Source organism: Telmatherina bonti, assembly GCF_933228915.1.
Source record: "Telmatherina bonti genome assembly, chromosome: 5".
Classification (NCBI taxonomy): Eukaryota; Metazoa; Chordata; class Actinopteri; order Atheriniformes; family Telmatherinidae; genus Telmatherina; species Telmatherina bonti.
The window spans coordinates 33,586,832-33,614,191 of record NC_136623.1 but is presented as its reverse complement, the minus strand read 5'-3'; the positions used below and the strand labels follow the sequence as shown (position 1 = coordinate 33,614,191).

At 43.3% G+C, this 27,360-nt stretch overlaps 2 protein-coding genes across 2 annotated transcripts in view; one reads left to right on the top strand and one right to left on the bottom strand.

The window, feature by feature from the left end:
- Positions 1-3,725, top strand: part of LOC306756440 (uncharacterized protein) — a gene marked incomplete at its 5' end in the record, with an annotated part of 23,633 nt that extends 19,908 nt beyond the window's left edge. The window contains 3 exons of the mRNA XM_079241169.1: positions 2,652-2,734; positions 2,828-2,924; positions 3,024-3,725. Coding sequence (XP_079097295.1) covers positions 2,652-2,734; positions 2,828-2,924; positions 3,024-3,191 — 348 coding nt within the window. The 3' untranslated portion in view covers positions 3,192-3,725. The remainder of the gene's footprint in view (positions 1-2,651; positions 2,735-2,827; positions 2,925-3,023) is intronic.
- Positions 3,726-4,937: 1,212 nt separating this feature from the next.
- The window catches only part of zfpm2a (zinc finger protein, FOG family member 2a), a gene marked incomplete at its 3' end in the record, with an annotated part of 116,701 nt that continues 94,278 nt past the window's right edge, over positions 4,938-27,360 (bottom strand). Inside the window, exons 6-8 of the mRNA XM_079241235.1 lie at positions 8,647-8,853; positions 7,841-8,068; positions 4,938-7,483 (exon numbers count right to left, since the gene is read on the bottom strand). Coding sequence (XP_079097361.1) covers positions 4,938-7,483; positions 7,841-8,068; positions 8,647-8,853 — 2,981 coding nt within the window. The remainder of the gene's footprint in view (positions 7,484-7,840; positions 8,069-8,646; positions 8,854-27,360) is intronic.

Genomic DNA, 27,360 nt, shown 5'->3' with positions numbered 1-27,360 from the left:
AGAAAGATATTTCAACCATAAACATGTTTCCTGAACCTTTTGAACCATTCAAAGGTTTAGCTTTTAGTGTTTATTATTGATGCTAGATGGTTTTTTTTTTAGTTCAAACAATAAAGAAAATTGCACGTGAGAATTAAAAGCATTTTTCTAATCAAATCCTCATTTTTTTTCTATCTATGATGTTAAAAGATGAATGAGACTCCGGTGATTTCTTTGAAATGACTAAGTTAAGAAGAAAAAAGTTGGAATTACAGTGAAGTTTGCAAGTAACTGCACTTGTTTCAATATGCAGAGTCTGCACTTAAATGAAGGCTGCTTCAAAACTTTATGGGTTTTTCGCACCTGATTGATACAACAAGATTGTAGAGTGCAAGAAAAAATATGTAAATAAATAAGTAAATAAATTTAAAAAAAAAAAAAAAAAAAAAAAAGAAATCTTGTGTTGGAAACCCCTTTAGGAAGGAAATTCAGCTGATGGGCGACTGTGGAGAGGAAAAGCTCATTTTAACCGGAAGGAAAAACTCCAGCAGAACCCGAACCAGAACCAGGAGAAGCAGCTAAATGCCCGGACTGGTGGGGAGCTGACAGGACAGAGAGGAGGGATAACAGTTCTAAAGGTCGTCATGGTTCAGAGAGAAGCACTGATGGACTGTTGATATATGGATGAAAGTGATGAATCATTGATCTACATCAGACTTTAGACCAGGAGTCACCAACTCTGTTCCTCCAGGGCTACCATCCTGCAGGTTTTAGAGTTTGCCTGCTACAACACACTTGATTCTAATGAAAAGGTTCTCCAACAACTTGTTGTAATCTTCTGCACCTGCCTGTTAATGAGCCATTGATTTTGGTCAGGTGTGTTGCAGCGGGGCAACATGAAAACCTGCAGGATGGTCGCCCTTGGAGACTCCTGCTTTAGACAATGATTCTGCAGGAAATATCGGTGCTGGTCCAATGAAACAAAAAAATAGCTGCTTGAAGAAAGCAAATGATTTTCCACCATCACTGAGGACATGGAGGTGATGTGAGGTAAAGGACCCGGAGAGCTGGCATCATTTCCTCTGTGGCTGATACACAGACGGACAGTTGGACTCTTTTCTCCCTCCAACAGTACAAATGAAACTTGGTGATGCTGAGGTGTTTTTTTTAAAGATGATAATACATCTCTTCAAAGATTAAAATATGTTCACAAAGACATATGAGCTCAGTGATGCAAGCAGGGAAGATTGAAGGAGGTCCATGATGAGGATCCGTCCGGAAAAGCTGCGTCGGTGGCTGACTGATGAAGAGTGTTGATTTTCATTAGTGAAGCTCATGCTTCAAAGAATTCAAGCTGTTACATCAGATGAGCTCCAGAAAAGTGCGGAAAGTGATTTTTTTTTTTAAAAACTTGTGTATTTGATTCATGATTGCTCAATATTTTAGATTTCATGGCTGTTTTTGCTGATATGATGGATATTTCTTGTAGTCGCAGTACAGAAAATAAAGCATCTTCCAACAGGTGGATTCCAGGATTATTTGGGTTTTTTTGCCTGGGGGGTTGTATGGTTGTATGGTTAGCACATAATCAATCAAAGCTCAGTCCATCACTTGTTGAAGTTTTACTATTTGAGAAGTTTTTTGTTCAGTGCCGAGTATCATGATATTAAAACTTTGTGTGTTTTCATTTAAATGAATATTATGTGTTAATCTCATGTTGAAACGAGTCAGAAATACGCAGCTCAGAACAGAGCAGGGTGGAAAGGTTTTTTAACATGCTGCTCCTGCAGCCTGGAAGCCCCTGCAGAGGCTCCTGGGACTGAAGGAGCTGCTGCTGTTTGCATTCACATCTGCCTGTTTGATGTGAAATGTAAATGTGCCAAATGAATTCTGATTCGGACCAAAGAAGCGGACTCTGTCTGCCAACAAACACAGGTTGTCAAATACAGGAAGTGGACTACAACAAAAAGTCACTTCCTGCATTTGGCTTGGCATTGCATTGTGGGTAAGTACAAAGTGATCGTCCTCTGCCTCGTCTGGTGTTCACACTGCGTCCATTGTTGCAGAGTATTTCTGCAGGATACTTGCAGAAGACACAATAAAAACCCAAAACAGCCATAGTTTCGTCTCCATGTTTAACTCGCAAGAGGAGGAAACTTTTCTTCTTCATGTGCGTCTTGTCCTCTCTTTTGCTAAATAGTAGCGCAGCGCCACCTCTGGTGGGAATGGCACTGACATATTATTCTATTGGTTTGTCTGGTTTGACCAAAGTGCAGCATGAATACGATCTCGGTCCGCATGGATACACCCCCCTACAGCTGAGCCGAACTCCCAGTCGGACCGAGTCTAGTGGACTGTCCTGATGGGAATGCATGCTCATTTATGGCAAATTCAAATGGCAATTCAGAGTGGAGACACTTTTGATTACCAAGTTTTCCTTTTTTCATTCCTTTTTTAAGCTTTGACAGTGTTTTAGTTCATGTTTTATGTTGTTGTTTTTGCTTTTAAAGTTATGAATATGTTTTTATATGGTTGTTTCTCTTGTTTGTGCTGCGGCTGTCTTGGCCAGGACACGTTTCCAATACCTCCATGCTTCCTGGTTCAATAAAGTAAATAAATAAAGTTTTATTTATTAACTTTCATTTTATTTTCTCTGCCTCTGCTTGTGACAGAAGTACCTGCTCAGTAACCCAGCCCACCTGAGCAGCGCTGTAGATGAGCACTACTTTATGAATGAAAGTGCAACTCAAGTAAGGTATTGTAAACATTTGTTTTTGCACGTTTCTGCACATTAAAATGCAAAAGGTCATTGCATTGTTGTTTTTTTTTTTTTTGTTTATTTTTAAAGGGATATCGCAAAGTTTAAACGACTCTCCAGCAAGATATCCGTGAGCATGCTCACTGGGGATTCCTTTGATGAGCAAATGCCAGAGCACCTAAACCAAGTAAGTGTTTACCGCTGCAGACACAAAGTCTGGTACAGACTGAACAATGCTGTAGTAACGTGGATAATCATATTCTCCCCCCTCTTCCTCCTGCGCCAGATGGTGGCTAAACTTCAAAAGAGGTTTCTGAAGGAATGCTACCCATCAGCCAATCACCTTCACATAAAAGGAGTAGACCGGCGAATGATCTACAAGAAGCCATCTGCCATCAGCCAGCACCTGAGGAAGCTCCTCAACCAGCGACAAGCCAAGCAGCAGAGCCAGTGACCCGTGGCCAAAATGGAAGTCGGGGCCCGCAAACACCTGAATACGTTTAATGTATTTAATCAAATGTTGGAGTTTTGGTCGAGATCTTCCGAGTTTTTTTTGCAAAGGTTCATCAAGAAGTCAATTTCAGGACATATTTTTGCACGGCTCTGCTGCGTTGGGAGCTTTTTAATTGAAGATAACTTGGGGGTATTCAGTGTGATGAAATATTTTCTGTCTTAGATTCATCTTATCTTTCAAGTTGTTATTTCAGGCTCCTCACCTGATTGGCCAGTGCCAAAAAATTAATACAATATTCCTTATCATTGTAAAAGGCCACACACACACACACACACACACACACACACACACACACACACACACACGCACACGTCACCGCTCAACTCGATGCTTTTATCTTGGGCTTAATATTCTGCCACAAGCAAAGGTACGTTCGCTTCTTCATGCTTCATTGCATCAGATTCATTTACTTGCATTAAAATTAAGTTACATCACGAGCAGGCGTGAACGGTTACCGTTTAACGCTTTGAAACTGCAAACAAACGAGCTAATCTTTTTTTTTTTTTTTTCTTTTTAGGAAAATAAATGTTTTGCTTTTGGGTTAAACTGAAAATAAAGACCAGAAACCGCCGGTTTATCCTGAGGATTTAAGTTTAATTATGACACCACATCAAAATAAAAATTTCCAACAGATCTGGAATTTAATTCCATCCATATACATGCATAGCAACAACGTTTTAAGAAACATTTTCTCCCATAATCAGGACATTGGAATGATCATTTTACATCAGTATCCCCCACTGACCTCCCACCCAGCTTGTTCATCAGCAATAAACGTAATTCTTGTACAGCCTCTTCTTCTCTTTTTTTTTTTTTTCTTTTTTTTTTCCCATATGGGGTTACAAATAATTATATGCACAGTCCCCATTTCATAATACTGCTTTCAGTAACGTTCCCTCATTTACAAAGTATTGCATTGAGAGCAAATTTCAAAAAGGGAGAACAAAGTGTATCATCAAACAGAAATACGAGTACTATACAAGAATGTCGTCATCCTCATGAAAACATCCACATCTGAGTTGAAGAAAAGAGACAGGGACAAACAGCCACATATGTATGCAAAGCCATGTATATATGCCAAAATGTGAGATGCAGGTTTGTGCCCGGTAATCACCCCCAAACAGTGATTTGTAAGGCCGGAAAGTCCATTAGTAGCAATCTGCAGGAGACATTTTGAGCATACAGAAACTGGTACAGCAAATAAGAATACACAAGTGCCTCAGTAGCTATTTTGTGTCTAAAATGCATCTCGTTTTTGTATTGTCTATTGTTTCATTGAGCCTACATTACAGTGTAAACAATATGTGTGCTACACAAGAATGACTATACAATAACATTACAAACAACTCTGATATAAATTTCATTTTGAATTTAAATTAAGATCACTACTCCTATTAATACTGATTGTAAAATAAATTAATGTGAACGTGGCACCAATATTATTCTTGATTCATTTTCCCTTTATTTCTTTTTTTTCTTTTTTTTTTTTAACCAATGGTTTTGCATTTTTAAGTCTTAAAACAATGAAAGAAGAAGCTTCTCTTGATTGTCCACAAGCAGCATTTAGCACTGCATGATGCACTATTCCAGACACAACAGTGTACCAAAACAAAGGAAGAAAAAAAGGAGGAAAAGTCAGGAGGAAAGGTCTAAGGAGGAAAGAGATGAGTGTTCCTCGTTCTCCACTTATTTTACATGCTCTGCCGCATGTGACGAACAGTAAAACTTCTTATGGGTAATAAAGTTTGATAGGTTGTTGAACTGGATGTCACAGAGGCGGCAGTATTTGCCGCTTCCGGAGCCGTTCACGCCTTTGTTGGCGGCGGGCGCCGCCTCCTCGCTCGGGGACCTGGAAGAGGGCGACATGTTCTCATTGGAGTCGGCCTGATTTTCGGCGGCCCACGTGGGTGAAGGGTTGGAAGGCTGGCTGTCTGGCTGGGGCTGGTTCTCCTGCTGCGGAGGGGCTGTGCCTGAACGCTCCTCTGGCTTGTGCCCCCCGTTGACGATGACCATACCCCGGTTTTTGGGCAAGAGGGGAAGGGGTTCTTTGCCAGGGTGGGGGCAGCCGTTAGCAGCGGGCTGGGGAACCTGGTCTTTAGTTGCTCCTGTCTCTCCTCCTCCACCATTAATGCCCTGCTCCTGCTCGCCAGCCTCTCCCTGCATCACTGGTCCGCCACTCACATAATCAGTTGGCTTTATCCCAAAATACGGCGATATTTGCTCGGGACCTTTCACCTTTTTTATTGCTCCAGGATAAAGGCAGTGGGGCAGAAACATATTCTTGTTCTCATCTTTAGATGGGATGAGCTGCGGCTCAGTAAAAGTCTTGAGTCCTGGCACAGGTCCCAGGTGAGGGGGGAACATGCCTCCATTCTGCACCATCACCTTCCCGTTGCCATTCTTCTCACATTTGCCAGGGCTCTTATCGTAGCCGTCGTCGGGGTTGTTATTGCCTTCGCTCTTCACATCTGGGAACATGGGAGGCTCCAGGGTGCCGCTGTCATTGTGTTGCTGCTGTTGTGGCTGCTGTTGTTGAGCGGTGGCAGCAGCAGCAGCAGCGGCAGCTGTTGCAGGGCAAAAGTTCTGTTTGTGTGCCAGGTAGTTCTCCACTTTGTTAAAACTTATCTTGCACACTGCACATTCGTGATAGTCCAAAAGTCTTTTGGGGGAGCTACATGTCTTGTCAGACACTGGCGAACATTTTTTGCTGAGATCAATGGGTGCATCCAGCTCCTGCTGCTCCGCAGTGTTGCATTTGGGAGCCAGTATAGGTTTAGTGACAGTCAGGGAGGCTTCCAGGTGTTTGGGTACCATACCTGGGAAGATATCGCAGCGGGGGTGGAAGCGGTCTGCTAGGCTCTCCACAGCTTCTTGAGATGTACAAGGGTTCATAGGAGGAACTCCAAGGAAACCTGGCTGACCCATAGGGGGCCTCTGATGGTCCTGATCAGGCAGACACATCTCATACATCTTCCTGCGCTTGCGGGTCCTCATGGTCCTCTGCATGGAGGGTACCTTGTTGGCGGACATGCGCTTCATGGGGGGATCATGACGAGTGGCGCAGTAGTACTGCTTGTGGACCATGTAGGTCTCGTGACGGCTGAAGGTGATATTGCAGGCAGCGCAAGTTGTCTTGGTTGGATCATTATCGCTCTCCACCAAACCCGTGGTGGGACTTTTCCCATCCATTTGCTTGCCGTTGAGCCTGTCCTCAGCCCCGGTCGGGGTGGAGACCTTCTTCACCTGTCCCGTAAGATCCTTCTCAGGACCTTTAGCCCCGGCATTGATCATGTCCAACACGTTGGAGTTGAGGCAAGCGGACTGCATGAGGTGGCTGTCAGCCTCTGTTGGGTGGCAGCCAGCTAACATGCTAACAGAGCTGTGACCACTGTTGGGGCTTACCGCCTCAGGAACCTTATCTGAGAGGGCAGAAAAGTCTGGAGACTTTGCCATGTGCTGCCAGCGACTGTTACAATAGTGCTTTTTATGGACCAGGTAGTTGTCCAGGTTGCTGAAAGTGATATTGCATTCAAAACAGGTCGCTCCTTTGGGCATTAGAGGGCTGTAGATGACAGGGGGGTAGCTGTTTCCTCCATGGCGCAGCCTCCGATGAACTAGCTCTGACATTTTAGCCAGAATCTCTGAAGCCTGTGGGACTACGGAAATGTCTTGGGAGAAAGCAAACTGAGACAAGAAAGGGCCCATGGGAAATGTAGGCATGTTATGTTGCACAGGGGAGGAGGCCAGCCGAGGGCTGGAGGGCTCAGACTTGATTCTAGTGTAAGAAAAACTGGCTTTGCTGCCTGGGTGGGCCTCTCCCTTCTGAGCAGACAGCATGGGCTTCTTCTCAGCCTTGTCAGCCTCTCCGTCTGTGCTGGTCTCCTTGGTGAGGGCCCCTTTGGGACTTCCCAGGAGAGCATCCTTCCTGTTGGCCAGATCAGCGCGGGCCTGCTGCTGCTGCTGCTGCTGGAGGCTTTCCTCGGGCCCCCTGGGGGAGTGCTCAGTGCCGTCGCCTTCCCTGTGAAGTTTGCTGCCGTGCCCATGTAAGTCCTGATGCTGTAAGAGTTCCCTGTGGCTCTGGAAGCTGATATGGCAGTGATTGCATCTGAAGGCCGCCTGTGACAGGTGAGACATGATGTGATGCTGGAATGTAATAAGAGAATCTGCCGTGTAGTTACAGATTGTGCATTTCAAGCTGGTGCCAGGAGGGAGGCTCTCTTCCAGTTTGACACCTGTGAGGGAGATAAAAAGGAGAAATGCTCAGAATCTCGCCTCCCACTTCTCCTTTAGAGTTAACTGTAGAAACCATCAAACACTCATGCATTATGCCAAGCTTATTCCCCTCCACAAGATTTTTTTTTTTTTTTTTTGCTCAAGGATAAACTGTCAGCTAGGCTAGCTGACAGCAGGATATGTATATTTCTTATAAGAAATGACACATTTCTTCAAATGCTTGTAGAAATCTGTCACATTTTGCAGCATCTATCATTTAAAATTCAAAGTAACCATCTGCAAAAGCTGTTATCATAAAAAAATGTGAAGATATGATCATGTCTGTCAACTTTTTAACCCATGATAATCCCGCTTACCGCTGTGTGAGGTGCTTAAGTGCATTTCCAGAGCCCTGGCTCCAGAGAAGCTCTTGCTGCACTGTGGGAAAGGGCAGAGACTGGGAGTCTGGTGGGGTGCACTGTCACTGTCCTCCACCACCGTCTCTGGTTCCCTCTGCCGCCCGCTGCAGTAGTACATGAGATGGGCCTGAAGGTTCCTCTCGCTCCGAAACCAGATTCCACATGCCTTGCAGGGGAAGATGTCCTCTGGAGGGACACAGAAGGAAACAAAGGACACATCATATTAGGAAACAAACTGCTTGTAAATCTAAGTATACAAATAAAAAACTTGCACATGTAAAATACACACAGACACACTCCTCTTCTACACTTCTCCAGTTGTGCCTCTCAAAGCCTGCATTAAAAGGCTTTTCCGCCAAATCCTCGGCTGCAGCCTATCACAGCTCTGCTACCACTGGGTTGGTGCCCTTTCTCAAGGGCAAACAAGAAACACTGGACCATCTGCTTACAGAAGCCTCCCTGTTGAGCTGAACCCAGATAGCCCTCGCTAAGTAAACAAACACACTATTTGCATGAGGCGTGTATTTTGCAATTAACACGTTAGTTTGAGCCACGGTGTGTTTATGTGAACCCAAAACTTGAAGGTCGACGGCTGTTATCTCCAACGCAGAGACTCATCTGGGTTAATCTACGCCCGCCGGAGACAACACTCCTTGTTAAGCAGGTGACTGAGTGCAGGCTGTGTGTGTGTGAGACAGTAATGGAGGGAAGAAAACTGCAGGTGTAAAGAGAAGCATCCCAGGTTTGCGTGCACCGACACTCACTGTTGACGATGGCGGTAGGGAGGATGGAAGCCATGGCGGCCTGCTGGGGCAGGAGCTGGATGCTGTCCAGCAGCCTGGCTGGATACATGCCCTCGCTCAGGGACATGTGGTTTACCGCCTGCAGACGCGAGTCAAAGTCCACTGCAAATGCCACCAACTCCTCGCCCTCCATCATGTTCTTGGTGGTGGTGCACCACAGTTGGCCCCCTGGTTGAAGCACAGATAGAGGAGACTTTAAAGTGCTGGCTGAGAGAGAGAGGGAAGAGGATTTTGATGCATGTTTACATCTTTTTCTGCTCTTACACATCAGGTCAACAGGACATTTGTGTGCACATCAGATGGCGTTCACAAAGACTCAATACTTCAGAGACAAACGCCTTTCTGGAGGCAGAGTCGAGCTCTGCTGAGCCCAGAGTGCTGCTGTCAGCTGCAACACCAAGACAGGTCCTCCACATTATTAGATTGTTGTGTTTTGGGATTAAGCATTCCTCTGAAATCTTCTGAACATATTCATTAAGTCAGAGGAAGAGGGAGAGGGAGAGGGAGGGAGGAAGGAAGGAGGGAGGGGGGTAAAGGGAAAGAGTGAAGGTTTTAGCTTAGATAATATTTATCTCAGCACATGACAGGCTTTTCAGCTGCACTTCATTTTCCATTGAAGAGATTAAAGTTTTTAATATGACTATTTACAGAAATCTGGCTGGGGAGATAACAACAAACTATGATACGCTTCCGCTAAATGGCAGAATTAGGACATTGTTTCTGAGGAAAGCTGGACAATTAATTAAAGCACGCTGTTAGCTTTCAAAGATGTGCAAACATACCGACAGAGCGTCAGGCTGAGAGGGGACATGTGATTTGAGGCCTTGCTGATGTGGAATAAAGAGAGTCCTGAGGAGGGATGTGAAGACAGGGGGGACACTGCTAGAAAGCCCCCCTACACACACACACACACACACACACATGTGTGGAGCACTGATTACTCATGTTTACACATAATCTGTGAATCACCAGGTTTAAACCTGCATGATGAGGGTTTTCTGTATGAAACAGTCCAATGGAAACTGCAGTTGCCATGTCTTCCTTCCACCTTGCATAATCCACAAATCATTAAGTAAAACGCTCCAACTGTATGAATTAAAAAGTTCCAGATTCTACCTTGGTGTTCTGATTAAAACGTTTTCCTATCTGCTGGTTGCACGCTGAAAATTAGAGTAGCACAAACGTGTCAAAATGGCGAAATGGTATTAAAATATGCTATCTTTCAAAGTCCCATTTGTCTGCAGACTTCCTCGCCACAAATGTGTGTGTGTGTCTGCACAAGGATGTGCACGTAGGCGCCACTTTAAAGAGCAGCGCCTATCTGTCGGCCAATCTGCTGTGACGAGACGCACACTTCAGGCCGCTCTACTTCATCGTTTTGATTCTGTCATACCACACACTGCCTGGAGAGACCCTTTGAATTTTTATCTCCTAATTAAAATAACAAAACTCCTCTCCACTGTCTGCCCAAGTTACCATCAAGGTAGATACAAACTGCTACTGACAATGGCGAGGAATATATCGCAAGCACAGCCACAAAAGTTTCCTTCCTCTGTATGGGTGTCGTACAGTAGTTCAGATGCTCTCAGCTCACAAAGAGAATTATGAACTAGGCCCTGACGCTCCGATACAAATCTGTTTTGTTTGGATCAATCCAAATCAAAGATACCGGATGCTCCTCTTGGCTGAAAAAAAAAGAAAAGAAAAGAAAAAAAAAAGGCAGATTATGAGGAGTCGGAAGAAAATGACTGCATTTCGACAGCAAAATAGGAACTCAGATTGCATCCCTGCAGCCAAGAATGCTTCAGATCCATCTGTTGTGTGCAAGAATGCTGGAAGTGACTTTTAGGACTGCATGTCCCAGTTTCAGTGAGCTGCACAAAACACTGAGGCAGCACTCTGCTTGTTACGCAGTCACTCATTTGACCAAAACAGGATAGTGTGGTGCACGTGCCCGGGCTGCAGAAGTGTTGCTTAAATTAGAAGCAGAAGCAAGTTTGCAGCCGTTTTTACAGCAAGTGTGTACATGCAATTACATTTTCTTTTATACTGTGACTGTAACAGAAATGCATCAACATCTGTCCAGATTTTTTTCTCACAGAGATCCTGCAGAACTTTACAGCAACATCTGCAAAGGTCAGCTGGGACAAACAAATATTCCAAGAAGGAGTTCATTAAAAAAAAAAAAAAAAGAAAAAAAAAGAGGTCGTGGCTATTTGCCTCTGACAGCCTCTTCATGACAGGTGATTTAAATCACACGTGAGCCACCGCTGACAACGGCATGATAGGCATGAATGAGGACAGGGAAAGTGTGCGGCAGGGAGGGGTTGGGAGGGTCAAGAGTTAGAATGAGCGACCAGAAGCGTTAAGTTGTGAAACTGGGGAAAAGGCTGAGAAAAGTGCAGCTTGTGATTTGCACTTGTTTGCCTGCTAACTGTCTGCAGTGTGAGCTGCCTTTGTGCAGTGGCCAATGCAGTTGGAATGAAGGCTATTGTCTAAATCCTCCTGCAGAGCACCTGATAAAAGAATAAAGAACTATGACATATTCTAAAAACAATGGAGGAATTAAGGGGAGACAATAGGCCAGCTGCCTCATTAAAACAATCAAAAACGGCATCCTGTACGTAGTCCAGATAATTAAAAACCATTGCTTCCTACCGTCTCTCAATACCACATCCACCAGCTCACTGAGGCCCTGAGACTATGGCTCTGCTGGCTGAATGCCCTCCTTCCTCTCTTCTCTTTGATTAATGGTTTATTTGAACATGCAGTTGAAGATGAACATATGAAGGAATTCATGAAACAAAATTATAATGCAAACCCTTTCCCCCCTCTATAAGTACTCATAAACTAATCAAACGTCTCAGGATGAATCGCAGGGGGACTGGGGGGGCGTGCGTCTCCTCCCCTTTGCCTAAAGCCCCGGGAGATTTCAAAGTGCAGGCATCACAGGGCATTTTTTAATTTTCTCACTTTAAATGACTTTATAAGAAAACGGATGTGTACTGTATCTGTGTTTGGATGGGGGAGGCTGGGAGAAAAAGCGGCCCAGATACTTGAGCAATTCTTTTTTTTTTTTTTTTTTTTTTTCCTGCAAACCGCTACCACCACCATATCTTAATGAAGCTGCAAACAAATCTCTCATGCCTCGTGCAAAAAGCTGAGAGACAACAAAGCAGCAGAAATAACAGAAGGGCCTGGATAATTAAACTGGCCCGAAGACAGGTATTCAAATGTTGGTGTGTAAACAGCACAACTCTTTAATAGTTTAGCTGTAAAATGCGTAGTTAAGCACATCAGCACTCGCCTCTCCCATCTGTCCAAACACATTACGGTTGCAGAGGCCATTACAGCTCTGGAGTACAGTCTCCCTCACCACAGCCACATATTATGGGAGGGGTTGAATGAGACTTTTGGGAACGCTAACACCGTCCAATTGGCATTATCTGAAAGCATCAGGGGGTCATGCATTATGAAGCATCACCGTGCACTTTGAGCCAGTCAGGTGTGCTCATATAGAGCTGTTCACGACCCCATTGTATTTTAGCAGTTTTATGCAGCCAAAGTTTCAAATATGTGATTCTGAATTCAATGTGAAACTCAAATTTCTCTTTGTCGAGCTGAATACTGATGCTGAAGGAACCTTTTCTTCCTTTCTTCTTTTTTTTTTTTTTTCCAGGCTCCTTAAATCTGTCTCCGTCTGTTCTGCACTAACTGCTGGTCTTAATTGTGAAGTGATGCCAGCAGCGCCTGAAGCCACAGAGAGGGTTGTAATTAAAGACCTCTACTCTTCTTGTCTTCAAATCAGCTCCAGCTACTCCTGGTCAAATGGGAACAAGCTGCTCGCACCTACGAATATCAAGTAGCTGCACGCTGTTAACAGTCACCTCTCTTTCTTTAACACAGAAGGAGGCAAACCTGGAGTTGACACCATCAACGACTTCCTGGTCGCCTTCTTTGGATTTTGTGAAAGTCAGAAAAGATGGTTGGATGTCGTCTTTACTGACAAATATTTGGATTGTTTCTGTTTCCTGTGAGTTGAACACTTGAGGATGACTCATGGCTGTCAAAGCTGCCGTCACAATCCCGAGGAAGCAGCAGAAAGGAAAACGCTGAGTTGGACCCAAGCAGGAACATCATTCATAGGGTCAAACAAGCTTACTATTATTGCCGGTACACTAAACTAGAATTAGCTGACTCTAGTATTATTTCACGAAGGCTCTGACACAGATTGGGTCTCTCCCTCTCTTTCACGCTTTCACCCTCCTCCTCCTCCTCCTCCTCTTCCAGCTCATTTTCCCCTCTCAGCCACAGGGAGGCACTCTTCTCATGCTCAAGCTGCAGCTTGTGGATGAAGCAGACGCCTCAGTGTGTCCTGTGCATCTTTACAGGTAGGCTGCCTAAAGATTTCAGCCTAACGTAAAATGCAACAGTAAATCTCCTGACCTGATTTTTCCTTCAATCTTTGCCTGGAAATTATGTCAAATATTTAATAATCTTTTGTCTTTTTTCCCTCTTCTTCTTGTGGTGGAAAATGCAGTCAGAAACATTGGATGCAAAACAACCTTAAATATGAATAAATGTGTTTACAGAATCTTGACTTACCCTGAATGAAACTCTACCCCCTTTTTTTTTGCATTTTTGCAATTAAGAGTCAAGACTAATTTTAATATCAAGTGCTTTTTGCAGCTGGAGTTGGTACCGAGAGCTCATGGCCTTGAGCGAATGGCATGCGGGTCAGAATCCACAAATTAACAAGTCCTCCCAGGGGAGCCTCGTACACGCTGCTCCCTCTACTGTATACACTCACAGGCAACAAAGACATAGCAGCCACTGAACAATGTCATTCCACACCCATTTATTAACCTTTTCAAGATGAAAAAACAACAACAAAAAAAAAAACAAATAAAAAAACACAGCTGGGATAAAACGATGCAAAGATATGATTCAGCACATGTTTGAGAGTGAAAATTAAAGGTTCCACTTTGAAATGAAAAGACGTTTCTGTGGCTGGTCTCTGGAGACGAATGCAGCTTCTCTCTGAGAACGATAGCAGGCTGCCAGGCGGATGTTTGCCTGCTAATGCTGCTGTAATCATTCAGAGGGGGCAGAAAATAGAAATGTGCATTAGCAGCTATTTTTGCTCCATTAGAATAAGAATTTCAATTATAAAATGCAGTTTTTTTTTTTTTGTTTTTTTTTTTTAATTAGGCGGGGAATAAGCTACAAGTCAAACGTTATCTGCTCATTGATGGTTTTTTTTTTTTTTTTTTTTTTTAAAGATACAGAAACATGTGCATGTGTTTTTTTTTCTTTCTCCCGTGAACAGGGATTGAGGGTTTGGGGGGATTTGATGCTGTCCACATTGCAGGTTAATTCAGTTTGGAGTCTGAAACAATACGAGCCACATTTCTACAGTACAAAGCTGCTCTTCCTCATTAGATGCCACACACACTCAGCTCCTCCCTGTCCACAGTAAGTAGAGTCGACTATTAAAGGAAAGCCCTGACTGGCTCCTCTCTCCTCCTCTGCTCTGCTTTATCCTTTATTTGGACAGGTTTGTCCCGTTGAGCTCTCTATTAGCTCTCCTTCTCTGTGGGAAGTGCTGCCTGTGTCCTGGTTGTGGCCAGTCGACATGTGTTTACTGCGGCCCCCGCTGAGGTGGCAGACTGGTTGGGGGCCCGTCCGGACCAAGCCCTGCTAATGGGACCAGAAGACCCCTCGTGACAGGACACCGCAGCAAAGCCCTACCACTCCCCTCCCTTACAGCTGTGGCCCCCTCCTTGCCCCTCCTCCCCACACCTTCCCATCATGCCTCGGTGGGAGCAGGTGAACGGCGCCGAGCCAATGGCGGCTGTGCTCGGTTTTCCTGAGAGAGCAGCGCGCCACCGCCATGCGCCTCAGTGGTTCCTCCAACATGGCTCCGGCCCTACACCACATGGGCTGGCTGGCCACTCCGTATGTGTGTGTGTGTGTGTGTGTGTGTGTAGCGAGTGTGTGTTTTCGGGGGTGTATGGCGATTGCCAGCCCTAATGCAAATGCTTGCCGTTTAAAAAATGGAAGGCTCTCTCCTCCTCTGTCTCTCCTCTTTGGAAAGGTCTGTTTTGGCCTTCTGGTGCTGGCACTTATTTTTTTTCCTCTCCAGAAGGACAGAGAGCCAGAAAGAGTGAAAGATGCACCTGTCATCCGTTTTGGTATTTGAAATTTATTGATCTTGTCGCTGGGAAATAAACTCATAAAGTTATGTCCATTTCTTTAGGAATATTTACTGATATTTGCTTCAAATGTTTTATTTCTTATTTGCGATGATGTCAGTTTAGTTTTCACACAGAAACACACACACACACACACACACACACACACAGACTGCTGCATCATCCCAGCATGGCCTTTGTCTTTGCACTCTTGTAATTCTACATATTGCTTAAAGTATGTGCTAATTAAATTTTCTGTCAGTTTGCAGGAGAAATAAATAATCTGTAGCTAAAAGGCCTAATTGCGTTCGTCACATTGTGTCTCGGCGGCTGGTGCATCGGGAGCACAGCCGCTGCCCTTGCTCATTGCCATTCTGTCGTCCTGGCAAGCCCCCGCGCTGCCCCAGGTATCACCACGCGGCCATCTGGAGCCGACATCTGTCCCTCTATTGATCACAAGGGTTTAGCACTTGATCAAACAGACTGCGACAGGAAATTGCTCTTTTCCCCACAGAAAAGGCCAATCGCCTGCGTGAGGGTAATAGAGTGGAACTGAGATGCGGCACCAGCGCGGTGGGCAGGCGGGCACGGGCACAGTCAGGCAGCGGCATGGCGGCACGAGGCCGCCGTAGAGCCAGCAGGGATGGCGTCGGCGTCATGTTAAAGAGATGGAGATTCTAACATGTCTGCTGCAGCAACAGCAGTAAAAGTGCAGCACATTAAAAAAAAAACTGGTTTAATTTTCCAGCCTGATCTGACTTCATCATCTCGGATTAAAAAAAATTCAGGTAACTGTTTAACCCAGCCGTTGTGTCAAAGCGTTAAAAAAAAAGAAGCTGGAGGCAAGTGAAATAACCTACATAGTGTGAATATGCCAGATGGCGGCAAATGAATGTTTTCTTCCATTAAAAAAGAGAAAAAAAACCCCACTTTTCTGGTTATAATTACCGCCAAGGCTGTCAGTCGCGGTGAAAACGCAGAACAGGGAGGAAATTTTAACATCTAAAACAATGTATGCTTAATTTGTAAGCGAGCACCTGGGTGGAAGGTTTCACTAGTGGGAAATCCTTGACAAGGCTGCAGTTGTGTCTCGCTCACTGTATCCCCGGTGGAGTTCGACACACCATTAGTGCCTGAGGTGAGCAGCTCCTGAATGTGTGTTACAGTGTGTTAGCTGAAGCCGTGGTCCACATCTAAAAATATGGCTCCTCTCTGCTTGGGCATGCTTTCGAGGCACTCACTGTAACAACATGTTTAGCAAGTATGGACAATTTGATACTGAAGGTGACATTTATTTTGCATTGTTGAAAATATTTAATTGTTCCTGCAGAGAGCGAGATATGCTTCCCCTTGCCTACAGTGCTGGGATTGTCCTTTTGGAATATGATGCAAATTTGGGATGAAGCAACTAATTCCTCCCTTGCACCCCTGTAAACCCCCCCCCCCCCCCCCCCCACCCCCCCCCCCAACCTCAATCCTCCGCCAGCCTCCATCCTCCCCAGACATGAGGATTCTGATTAATCGTGTGACCGCCCCTCGTTTTGCATTTTACACAATCTCACGGCGCCACGGTGAGATGTGTGAGGTGTTTCGCCACTTTTGGCAAGCAGAAAAGATGTAGCCCAAGGAAGAACAAGTCGAAAGTATGAGGGGAAGAAAAAAAAAATATGACCAGGGGACGTGATAAAAAATTATCAGCCAGTGTGTTTTCCTGTTTGGTTTTAATCTACATTTAATTAAATTCTTATCTGCTGTGTGCTTATGGCTGCATTTGAATGGCGAGGCTGCATTCATTATGAATGGTAAAATTGAACTCAGTACATTGTGTGTGGCCCAATAAAGAAACAAGACTCTTATTGGAGTGCATGCACAAGCTCCGACAGACATGCGGAAAAAATAAGTCAATTAAGATCGGTCTTTAAATTACTGCTGTATCAAAACAAGGGGCGGGAGCATGCTCCATAATAGAATCCTGACAGGAGAGAGAGCACAGCTGACTGTTTTTTAATATACATCCCATTTGATACAGCCAATTGTATTAGCCTGTTTATTGAACACTGTTGATGCACGCTAGATTTACTACTCTGTCATGATAGTTCCCAACCGACGGAGGTGGGAAGGGAAAAAAAAAAAAAAAAAAAAAAAAAAGTTGACTTCTACAAATCTGGAGGTCAAAGGAAAAATGGCGTCGGCACCATAATAAGAGTTCCTCATAAAGATTCTGCTTGTTTATCTGAGTGTTCGAAGCCAGCAGCAAAGGTCAACAACAGAGCGCGTAGACAATATGCAGATGTGGAAGAGTTAAATCCGAGGGAGTGGAGGAAGAGACGGAGAAGGAGAAGATTCGGCTCCAAAATTGTAATTCTATTGACAAAAGACACAGCTTAGAACGGGCGGGCGGCACTTCATAAGCTAAGAACAATATCCCATAGGCAGCACCCGGAAAAACGTTGAAAAAGACCCTGAGCTGATACTACAAAGTTGGACCCCGCAAAATCCCTAAATCTTCTTCTTTTGCTTATTCCAGGCAGCGTGGGGGGAGCGAGAAGCTCCCCGCTGCCTGCCCATGTTTACAGAGCCGTTCTCATCTCTAGGCCTTGCTCATCCACGGCACTGACACGCGGTGTCGACATGATTAGGGGGTCTGCCTTTGCATAGGGCCTGCGTGTGTGCGCGGGCGGGAGGGTAGAGGATCGACAGATGAATGACTTTGGTGCATCGGAGAGGGATCACAGCAGATAATCGCTCCCGACTGCTGCGCCACAGCTCTCAGATCTGGTCTTTAAAATAATGTTGGGAGTCAAGTCTCTCCAAAGCTTTTTCACAGGTTATCTCGCGCATTTTATGTTTGCTGTTTAAATCTTAACAGGACACAAGCAGCAAGGGAGAGCAAATATGTCTGGAGTCGGAGGAAGCGGAGTGGAAATGTTATTGCGAGGGGTGAAGATTAGCTGTGGCAGGGGCTGAGGAGATGAAACTCCTCTCTATTTGAACAGCTTTTCATTGCTTGAGTAAAAAAAAAACCAAAAAACTTGGAATGTTTGAATTTAACCTTGGGAGACCGGATTCCTGCGAGGAACCGCCGAGTGGGACGGGGAATCTGACCTCTGGCTCAAAGTGACATCATTCAAAGGCATTTACTCAAACCCAGGACAAACACTGAATCTACTTAAGTGCGTTTAAATACAGACCACCACGTGCAGCCAGACAGTGTGAAGATGATACAACATAAATTCCAATATCATAAATATTGCTATCACACTAACAGAGCCACCATAAAGCACGGCTGCCCATGTCTGGGACTATAAACCTCTGGCGTTACTCATCAGGGATAAACACACATGCACAATTTACTGCACTAGATCGCCCCTTTGTTTATCTTTTAAATAAGCACACTTTATCACCGTCCTGCATAAGCAAACTGCATGCAATGTGTGTTGTTTTAACATGTGATATGCTGTCCAGAAGATTCATTTCTCCCAACGAATTCAATTGTCTCCGCAATATCCTGCTGCCATAGGCATCAGGCCCCATCACCTGTTCGTTATCACTGGCCGTCCTGTTTGGGAGCTCTTGAAACAGTGCCATGGCATTGACTCCCAGTTAACAGCAGGTCTCTGAACTTCTCACGGTTGATGGCGAAGGCTGGAAAATTACGCTAACAGCTAATTAACATCATAAAGAGCGTATAAATGGACGGACGACTCCTGCAACCTTCATTTGCACATGCTAACACAGAGTTACCTGTGTTTTTATTTTTGCAGATAACGCAGGCATTTTTAAAAAAAAAAAAAAAAGCTCTGTTTAGAATATTCATTTTTCTAAAGCTGCCATCCTTTTTTACTTTAAAAATAAAAAGGTCCAAACAGAGAGCTGGCAGACTTACTAAAGCTTTTTTTTTTTTTTTTTCACTCTGTGAGTTTGTGAGCGTCCTTTAAAAAAAAAAAGAAAAAAAGTGCACTGCCACATTTCTGCGCCTGAAATAACACATTCCATTTCTAATTTCTATTTGAATATAAAATATTTCCAGGCTGCAGAAATGGACCTCCGCTTACTGGTCCGAATAACAAAGTGCTGCCTGTCAGTCTGAGACACTTTGCTGGCTGGCTGAACTAAGCTGGTTTAGACTGACGAGTCCTCAACGGTGGCAGCCTCAGCTTCGTCTGGCAGGCCTCTGGAGCCCCTTCCTCGCTTGGTCCTCACACCCTCATAGTCTCTCTCCGCTGATGGCTCAGATCCAGTCTTCCCTTTAAGAGTCCGCGGCAGGCTAACTTCGACAGGACGGTAATAGACTCGCACCTCATTACAGAGCCACATTATGGACTACAGCAGTAATACGGCTTTAATCTTCTCCAAATCGTTATAAATGTCAAGCTGGGGCCAGGGACTTCCCAGTCTACTGCACCAATGGCTTAGCCTGCTATCCCCCTCTTTTCCGTATTAGCTGAAGCCAGAGTATTACACCCACTGGCAGATCCCCTGAAACTTTCAAACCTTTTGTTCCAACATTCAATGCACCATTAAAATAGCCTTTGAAATTGTGTCTTTCTCCCCCTCCCCGAAAAAAAAAGCCCCAAACAGCAAAATATGAAAACAGTTGATACCCCCACTCCGCCACATATAGCACCCCGTACCTCCCCCTTCCTTTCCGCAGCCTCTCCTAATGAGACGCAACATCCCTGTCTCTCCACTGAAGGATCCAGACTTTCTGTGTGATAGAGAGACTGCGGCTGTTTATTAATAATGAATTTGGATGTTTGCGTGTGGAATGTTATCAGCGCGCACACAATCCCACCAATAGTTTGCCCTGATGGGGTAGCTGGGTTCCTCATTAGCAGAACATATTTAATCCAGAAGTTTCTTATCAAATGTCACACCTGCATCTCTAAATGGCATTTTCACATTCATTCGCCTGTATTTGGGAGATGAGGCTCCAAGGTGCTTTACAGAGATTAAGAAGGAGAGAGAGTGCAAGCTTATTTTATCATTTAGCGGGTCTGGAAGGAATCCAAGGAGTTTTTGTCTTGTTGTTGTAATTAGAAAGCCTTTTAAGTGATAACGCCTGCATAGGAATATGAATATGTAGCGATCAGGCCAGTAGTCCTCCTCCCCCAGCCTCACCCATCCTCCTCATCTCTCTCTTTCTGTGTCTCTTTCCCTCTCTCTTCCTTGGCTTTTTTTTTTTTTTTTTTTTTAAATTGTTGAATGCTGAGTTTTTGTTCTTCGTACAGCAAGGATTAACTCAGAGGCTTCAGAAGTTTTAATGAAAGACTTGAAAGTACACGCTTTTTCTTGTTTCTCACAGCAACTGTGTTTCTTTTTCCTGTGCAAGAGCAGACATGACATGAGTGCAGTGTTTTGTTTTTTTTTTTGTTTTTTTTTTTACACACCCAAGCTATAAAGGATGGACTTTAGTTTTCTTAAGGGCACATTTTACAGCAGCAGGACTTGACAAAAAGCCTCACTGTATGGTAATAAAACAAAACCTATCAAGAATCAAAAGGATGCTTTAATAAAATTTACTCCACGGCCATCGAGTGCACAGAGTAAGAATAGCTTGACAATCCTTTGTGGAGGGGAATTTAGCATTTTCTGAAATGTTAAAGAGGAAAAAAACTGTAATGTTTAACATTTCCTGCTACAATGCTCCTCTCCAGCTGCAGAGAAAAATGAAGCAGGTCTCTCAGTAGTGGCATTTAGGTCCTGTGTATACCCAGAAAAGCTGCTGCTAACCATCAGCCCAGAGATAAGTTCAAAACTGAGAAGTATTGATCCAGTAATAGTGGTTCACGCTTTGACTCTGACACCTTAACCCTGCAGACATAATGTCATAGCCTCTTATCCTTTCCTCTTAACACAACCTTCCTATCTCCCACAAGCTGTCACCTCTAGTAATACGCTTCTCAAAAGCTCCCCTAAATCACTGAAATCATTGCACTTTCAGGCATTATTTATTTTCCCACCTCTTAAAAGTGAAGCGTGATTTACAGTTTGGTAAAAGGTTGTGTCTTTTTCTTTTTGCTTCTTCCTCCGTGACCCACTCTGGACCCACTCTCTTAAGATAATTCCATTTCTTTCGTTGTAAGAGCTTCTACTTTGCAATTACTGTTAGGTCTGTGTAATTGTGTTACGGCGCATGACAAATGCACTCGAGCTAGGTCCTGCATGGTGATCCCCGACGTACGCCGGTTTAGATGTTTTCATTAATTGAAAGCGTCACTGGGTAACACTATTACACTCTGGCAGGTATGAATGAAGTCTAATACAGCTTAATTACTCGCCAGCTAAATATCTATTGTCGGCATTCCGAAAGTGGGGCTTTCAATCTGTTACAAATCACGAGTTTGAAGCGCTGGAGGGTGCGACTGATAATTAATGAGGATTTCAGGATCCAGAATACTCACAGAAAAATGCCTTAATCAATCCAAACCTGTTTCTTGTGTTAAAATAATGTAAATAATCAGATGATTTTTCTAAACTTCTTTTTGATCAATTCACAAAAAGCAGCTTGTCCATCGCTGGAGGACGCCAAACGTTGACATTATATGCAAATTGTGTTTATTATCTTGCAGGCAGCACAGATCCTGCCGTGGTTTGGGCTGGTGCAGCCCAAAGCAACTTCCAAGCTAGGTTTATGCACCAGGGTTTCTAATTAGCTCTCTGAGGGCCACATTCAGTGAGCCACTTTCCACAATAGCCGTTAGGAAGTTGAACACTAACTTGGAGGGCTCCATATGTTGCCCAGGAGGCCTGAGAAACACACTGATCCAGTGTGTTCACATTAGGAGACACTATGTTCACTGCTTTTTCCATTCTTCTGTGCATGGAGAGGGAATAGCTGCCAAACCAATGAATAGTGCTCATCGCTTGTTTTGCACCATGTCTTTAGGCTGCCTTCAGTCAAAAGACAGAATTTTTTCGTATGATGCCCTTACTGCATGAGAAATAATCTCCAACTACGATAATCAAGCAGCTTTTCATGGACAGTAGGACAATTATAGCGCAGGTCGCAGAGAAGTAGCTGCAGTGCAGGATAACTGATATCTAAATCCTCATTCCCAAGTGTGATTAACAATAAGAGACACTTTTTAATATTTAACTAACCAAGATCTCTTCCAGACTGTGTGATATGTAGTAAAGGGGTCTTAACATAAACATAAAACAGTATTGTTAAACCAGATATAATCAGAAATGAATGCATAAAGGATTTTTGCAAGCTGTCAAACTTATTTGCCTACAGGACATAAACATCATTAGTTAGTTAGCCCAGCTTCATTGGGAAGATTTTCTGAGTTCCCTAGTCAAAAATACAACGTGAACATCCTCTGAAGTCAGAAATACGAAGTGAAAGTGGAAACTGACTCACCTACTTCGAATTTACTCGTAAAGATAGCTGCCCGATAAAACAAGTTTGAATGAAAACAAGAGTAAACATACAACGTAATTGTTTAATTGTACATAAATGAGACTTTAAGGTAGTGCTTTGTAAATGTGTGCATGTCCAAAACACCTAATAAAAGTGTTGGATGTAGTTTCTGCTAACATTAGGAACTGTTGCTAACATGTTAGCATATGAATTCTCAAGCAAAACAAAGAGGATCCTGGTATTGTCCATGTTAGCTTTCAAGCTTTTTAACTTTGTCACTGAGCGTTCTCGTCTCGATTATGATGTCATTCCCAGTTCTGACTTCTGACCTCCAAGTCAAATCAAACACAGCATGAAGACTATGTGGGAATGCCAAAAACTACAGTTCATCCCTCATTTGCTAGGGGCTCCAAAACAGAGCAAATCCTTGTTGAGACCCATGTTGAAGAAAGGCCAACTTCACAACAGAAATAAACATGATTGTTTATCATAATTGGGGGCGTGTCCTTTTAATTGACAGGTGTCGGATGCCCGGTTGCAAGACGGCAGAGTGTAGCACATGTCATTTAGCCAGCTAACAGCATGACTTAGCTTTAACCAGCTTTTCTCTGTTAGGTGTATAGCTTCTGTTAGCTCTGGGTTAGCTCAGTTAGCTCATAGCTACAGGCAGGTCAGAGTTTGATGGTGTCAATAATCCACCCCCACACTAACAGCCCCACCACTCAGCTCTACCTCTGCCCATTTTTGTATTTTCCAGGAGCGAAGGCACTCCAGGATAACAGTGGGAATTCTCTAATGAGCTTTGCTTCAGCCTTTTAGAAACCGATGGGTGATGACATACAGGCTGTATCCACCTTTTACATACAGTCTATAGTGAAAATCAACTGTAAGAACTTGTGATTTGGCCACTTTCCCCTCTGCGGTTGTTTTCTGTTGGACAGCTTTTCATGTGAAATGATCGTAAATGTGTAAACCTTCATGTACAGTTTTATAGCTTCAACCATTGGTGGGTGGGGAAGTAGTAGAGGGTTAAGATCACTTTAGGGAGCAAATTAAACAGATCCAGTGACTGTGCAATTGTTGTTTGCAATACATTTATTGGTTTAAGTTTAATAATTGTAATTTCCAGGAAACTGAATTGAGACATTTAAATTCAATCCCACAAATGCCAGCCAAGATAAACTACTGCTTTATCGTCTGAGAAAACTGACCTTTTCTCCCATGATAAAAATGTTCCAAATGATTAGTTTAAAACGCCCAGAGGACTATTTTTCATGCTGTTAGCTTGTTATTAATGATCCCATAGCTTTGACCCTCTACTGTCCAGTTAAAGGTTAAACTACATCCATTTTTTTTTAATGGTTGACATTTTTTAAAAATATTTTCATTAAAGAAAAAGAAAAAAAACCACCCAAAAACAACAACAAATCAAACAAAGAAGTGATAATAATACTTTGAAACAATAGCCCGATCACATGATTGACATATTAATTATCAAAATTTTCAGTAGTAGATTAACAATAAGGACCAAATGAATGATGAATTATGCTTAATACACAAAACACCATTTATCCATTTACCTGACCGTAAAAGCTGGAATGCACCAGGTCTTTAGTCGCAAAGTGTAAAAGGGTATAACAGGTGGGAGGTAGTTTATTATGGACATTATTATGTTTGACCAGGCCTGTATAGCAGTTATTCTAGGTATGATATTATCCCATAATATACAAAGGAGATGTTAGGATTGAACCACAATGCCAAAAACATCTTATTGGCAGTGAAGTCTGCTAACAACAATACTTGACAACAATGAGTCATCATTAAATAGACAAAGGTAAAGGCTGAGTAATAATCTAAACCCTAAAAACTCAGACAACAACAACATGAACCGAATCCAAAAATGATTTATTACTGAGCATTCCCAAATTGTATTTGGCATCTTATCCTGACGCAGAGCATAATTTGGACAAATAATCAGTTTAATCTTGCATCTTTTAATGGGAGTTGCATAGACCCAATGAGTCATATTCTTATTAATTTTTTTTTGTTGTTGTTGTTCATTCATCACCTAAAAAGTCAATATTATTATAGTAAAGTGTACCTCTTGGTATGGTGGGGCAACAGACAAGTATTGTGTTTTGAGCAAAGTGATGCAACATGTTTCAGAAACTGTGTCAAGTACGAAACGTCTAGCATTATGGGGTTAAAATGTCCACATTGAGGTGCTAGATTGAACCATATTATTTCCCAGTCAGGCACCACACAAGTATTGCATAAATCTTTCTCTCACATAATTTCAACTATCAATGAAGAAGTATTAAGAAATGTTAGTATTGTTTTATGAAATACATCTGTTTTGTCAACAGTTCAACGTTATGCCACAGAGCTATGGAAGCAGTTATAATACTTCTACATCTCCCGCCTACATATAGTAGATCTTCCAATCGGTGAGGATTCACCTGTGTAGTCTCAATTGCCCCGCCAGGAGACCTTAGATCCTCCAGATTTCTGGTAGTTTGATGTGAAAGGCATGATAATAAAAATTTAGATTTGGAACAGCAAATCCTCCAGTGAGTTTGTCTCTTTTTCAAGTACGAAGTCCATAAGAAGTGTGATAGGATGGAGTGCATTTCAGAAATAAATTTAAGTGCGGGTGCTAAGTGAATCATATGCTGGCTAAATCATTCATTGTGAGTTGTGATTTTGCCTTGCAGAGAAACATACATAAAACTCAATCTCTTAAGATGCTCTCTAATTTTCATTTCCACACACAGAAAATTTAGCTGAGGGTAGGGTAGATTTTAAAGCTATGACATGTGAAATATGTGCATTTAGGGATGTAATAATAAAATTGTGGTTTCTTTTGCTGTCATATCTAATGGGAGATAAGGCAAATTTGTTCCAATTCTAAAGCCTGCCATCTCTTAAAATGCATGTTAGTGATGTCTCGATATTTAATGGGAACAGAAGACAGTCATCTGCATATAGTGCAATGTCTACAATGGCTTAATCTATAGTTATAGGGGATATGATGTTGCTCTCTCTGATGGGTTGAGCCAGTGGTTATAGGGAAAGAGCAAAGACCAGGTAAAAGCAGACAGCTTTGTCTGGTTCTATAACACTGGTGACTAAAACCTACCTGTGAGAAGAATTCAGACCTGAATCAAAATGTTTCCAGAACAAACCAAATTGATTTCTATTCTTGCCTGTTCAAAGCTTTCTGAGCATTAAGTGATGGTACAGGACAAACATCTAGCATAGTATCGGCAGCCTTACTAAGCCTTACTAAGAGCCTCTTAACATTGCCGGTTGCTCCTCTTCATTTCATGAATCTTGTCTGGTCAAAAATAATTCATTTCCCTATTACAGGTTTGATGTGAGCAACCGAAACCTTGGCATGTGGTTTCACATCTGGACAAATAAATGAGATTGGCTGATGACTTCAGTATGGTGGGTCTTTATCTTTTTCAAGTAAGATGCTTATAAATGGTCTTTGGTCCCGGTGGAAAGATCCCAGCTCAATAGCAAAATTTATAGAGCCAAGTTCAAGAAGTCCAACCTGGTGACAAAATGCCAAATAAAACTCCAGAGGTAGGCCATCTATACCAGGGCTTCAAAGGTTGAACTAGTTAAAGGTTCAACTACATCCATTTAAAGTCTCCATGGCCAATCCTCATCTCCAGGTACTCTGCAAGCTTCTATTTCAAAGCTCTGATCTAAGATCTCCTTCAAGTGCTGATTTCCAGTCAAGAAACCCCCACGTTCACCCTCCCTCTCTGTTCTCTCCTTTCTGAATTGGCATCGCAGTTTTCTTCCTTTCACTCTCAATCAGTGTGCGTTCAGCTTTTGACCCCAGCGGCACAAAAGAAAAAAAGAAAAAGAAAAAAAGAGAGATGTGCCTCATTAACTGAGGCATCACGCTGGCTTTCCCAACTTATTGTCTCTCACACCTTATCCGTCCCTTCATCTTAAACTTGGAATAAATTAGAAGGATAATGATCACGCGTGTGCCATTAGTCACAAATGAAGTGGCTAATGTAGAAAAGAGGGAAGATAAGGCTGAGATCTGATGCTGATTCATAAACGAGAAGGCAGATTGTTGTAAAAAGGCACACAGCCCGTGCAAATTGGCTGTTGACATTGTGTGGCAACATTATTACAAAATTAGCTGGTGCTCTTTCTCCCCTCACTTTCTGATCATAACCTCTGGGAGAAGCCACGTTATTGTGGGGGACGCCATTCCTTTGAACAAATACCTCAGGAGCCACTGATGCTACCTTTATTTCCAAGATGTATTTGCTTTTAATTCATACATTAAATTGTGACATTTTAAACTATTTCTTTATTGAGAATATGGGCATTACCAGCCTAATGGCAGTCCTGAATAAATAGAGAATGGATGGGGATGGGGTGTTGATAAGAAAATCCAGTGTTTGTTCAAGTTGAGGCTACTGCTGGCTCAGGAAAGGCTTTTGTTCTCAGGTGAAGCTTGGCTTGTATCCTATGTTTAGTCATGGCCTTACAACTTAATACTTCTAATATTTGATAGTATATGTAAATTGAGCCAAAATGGGATTTTCAGAGGAGACTCTTTTAGCTAAACTTGGAAAGAAGAATGAGGAAGATAACCTAATTTACTGCAGAGGACAATTATCATGGAAAAAAGCAAGGCGAGTGACACATCCTAGGCCGAGGTAGCATCAGTCCTCTCTGAAGAAGACAAACTGGTAGATTGACGGTCTCTTGAATCCAGTCTGTTGCTGGGGGTAGGGGAGCTCTTGTAATTTGCAGAACTGAATCCATGGAGCGGGCATAAGGGAATAAGTTGGAAAGAGAAGAAGACAGAGAACAAACCTGGCAGGCACGTTGAGGCCATGCCAGTCCTGCCTGCGCCACGCGGTGTGGCAGGGGGGCAGTGCCAGGAAATGTGGCAAGAGGAGGAAAGATCAAACAACAAGGGCTGCAGATCTCCACCAATCTGCTCTGTATTAATGTCAGAGCCAAGGAGCAGCTGAACCAGACGTGATCCACAATGTGTGACAGGGATGTATGTGTGTGCATGCCTGTGTGTCTATATGACCACTCGCAGCAAACTGGACCCAATTCATAATGGCC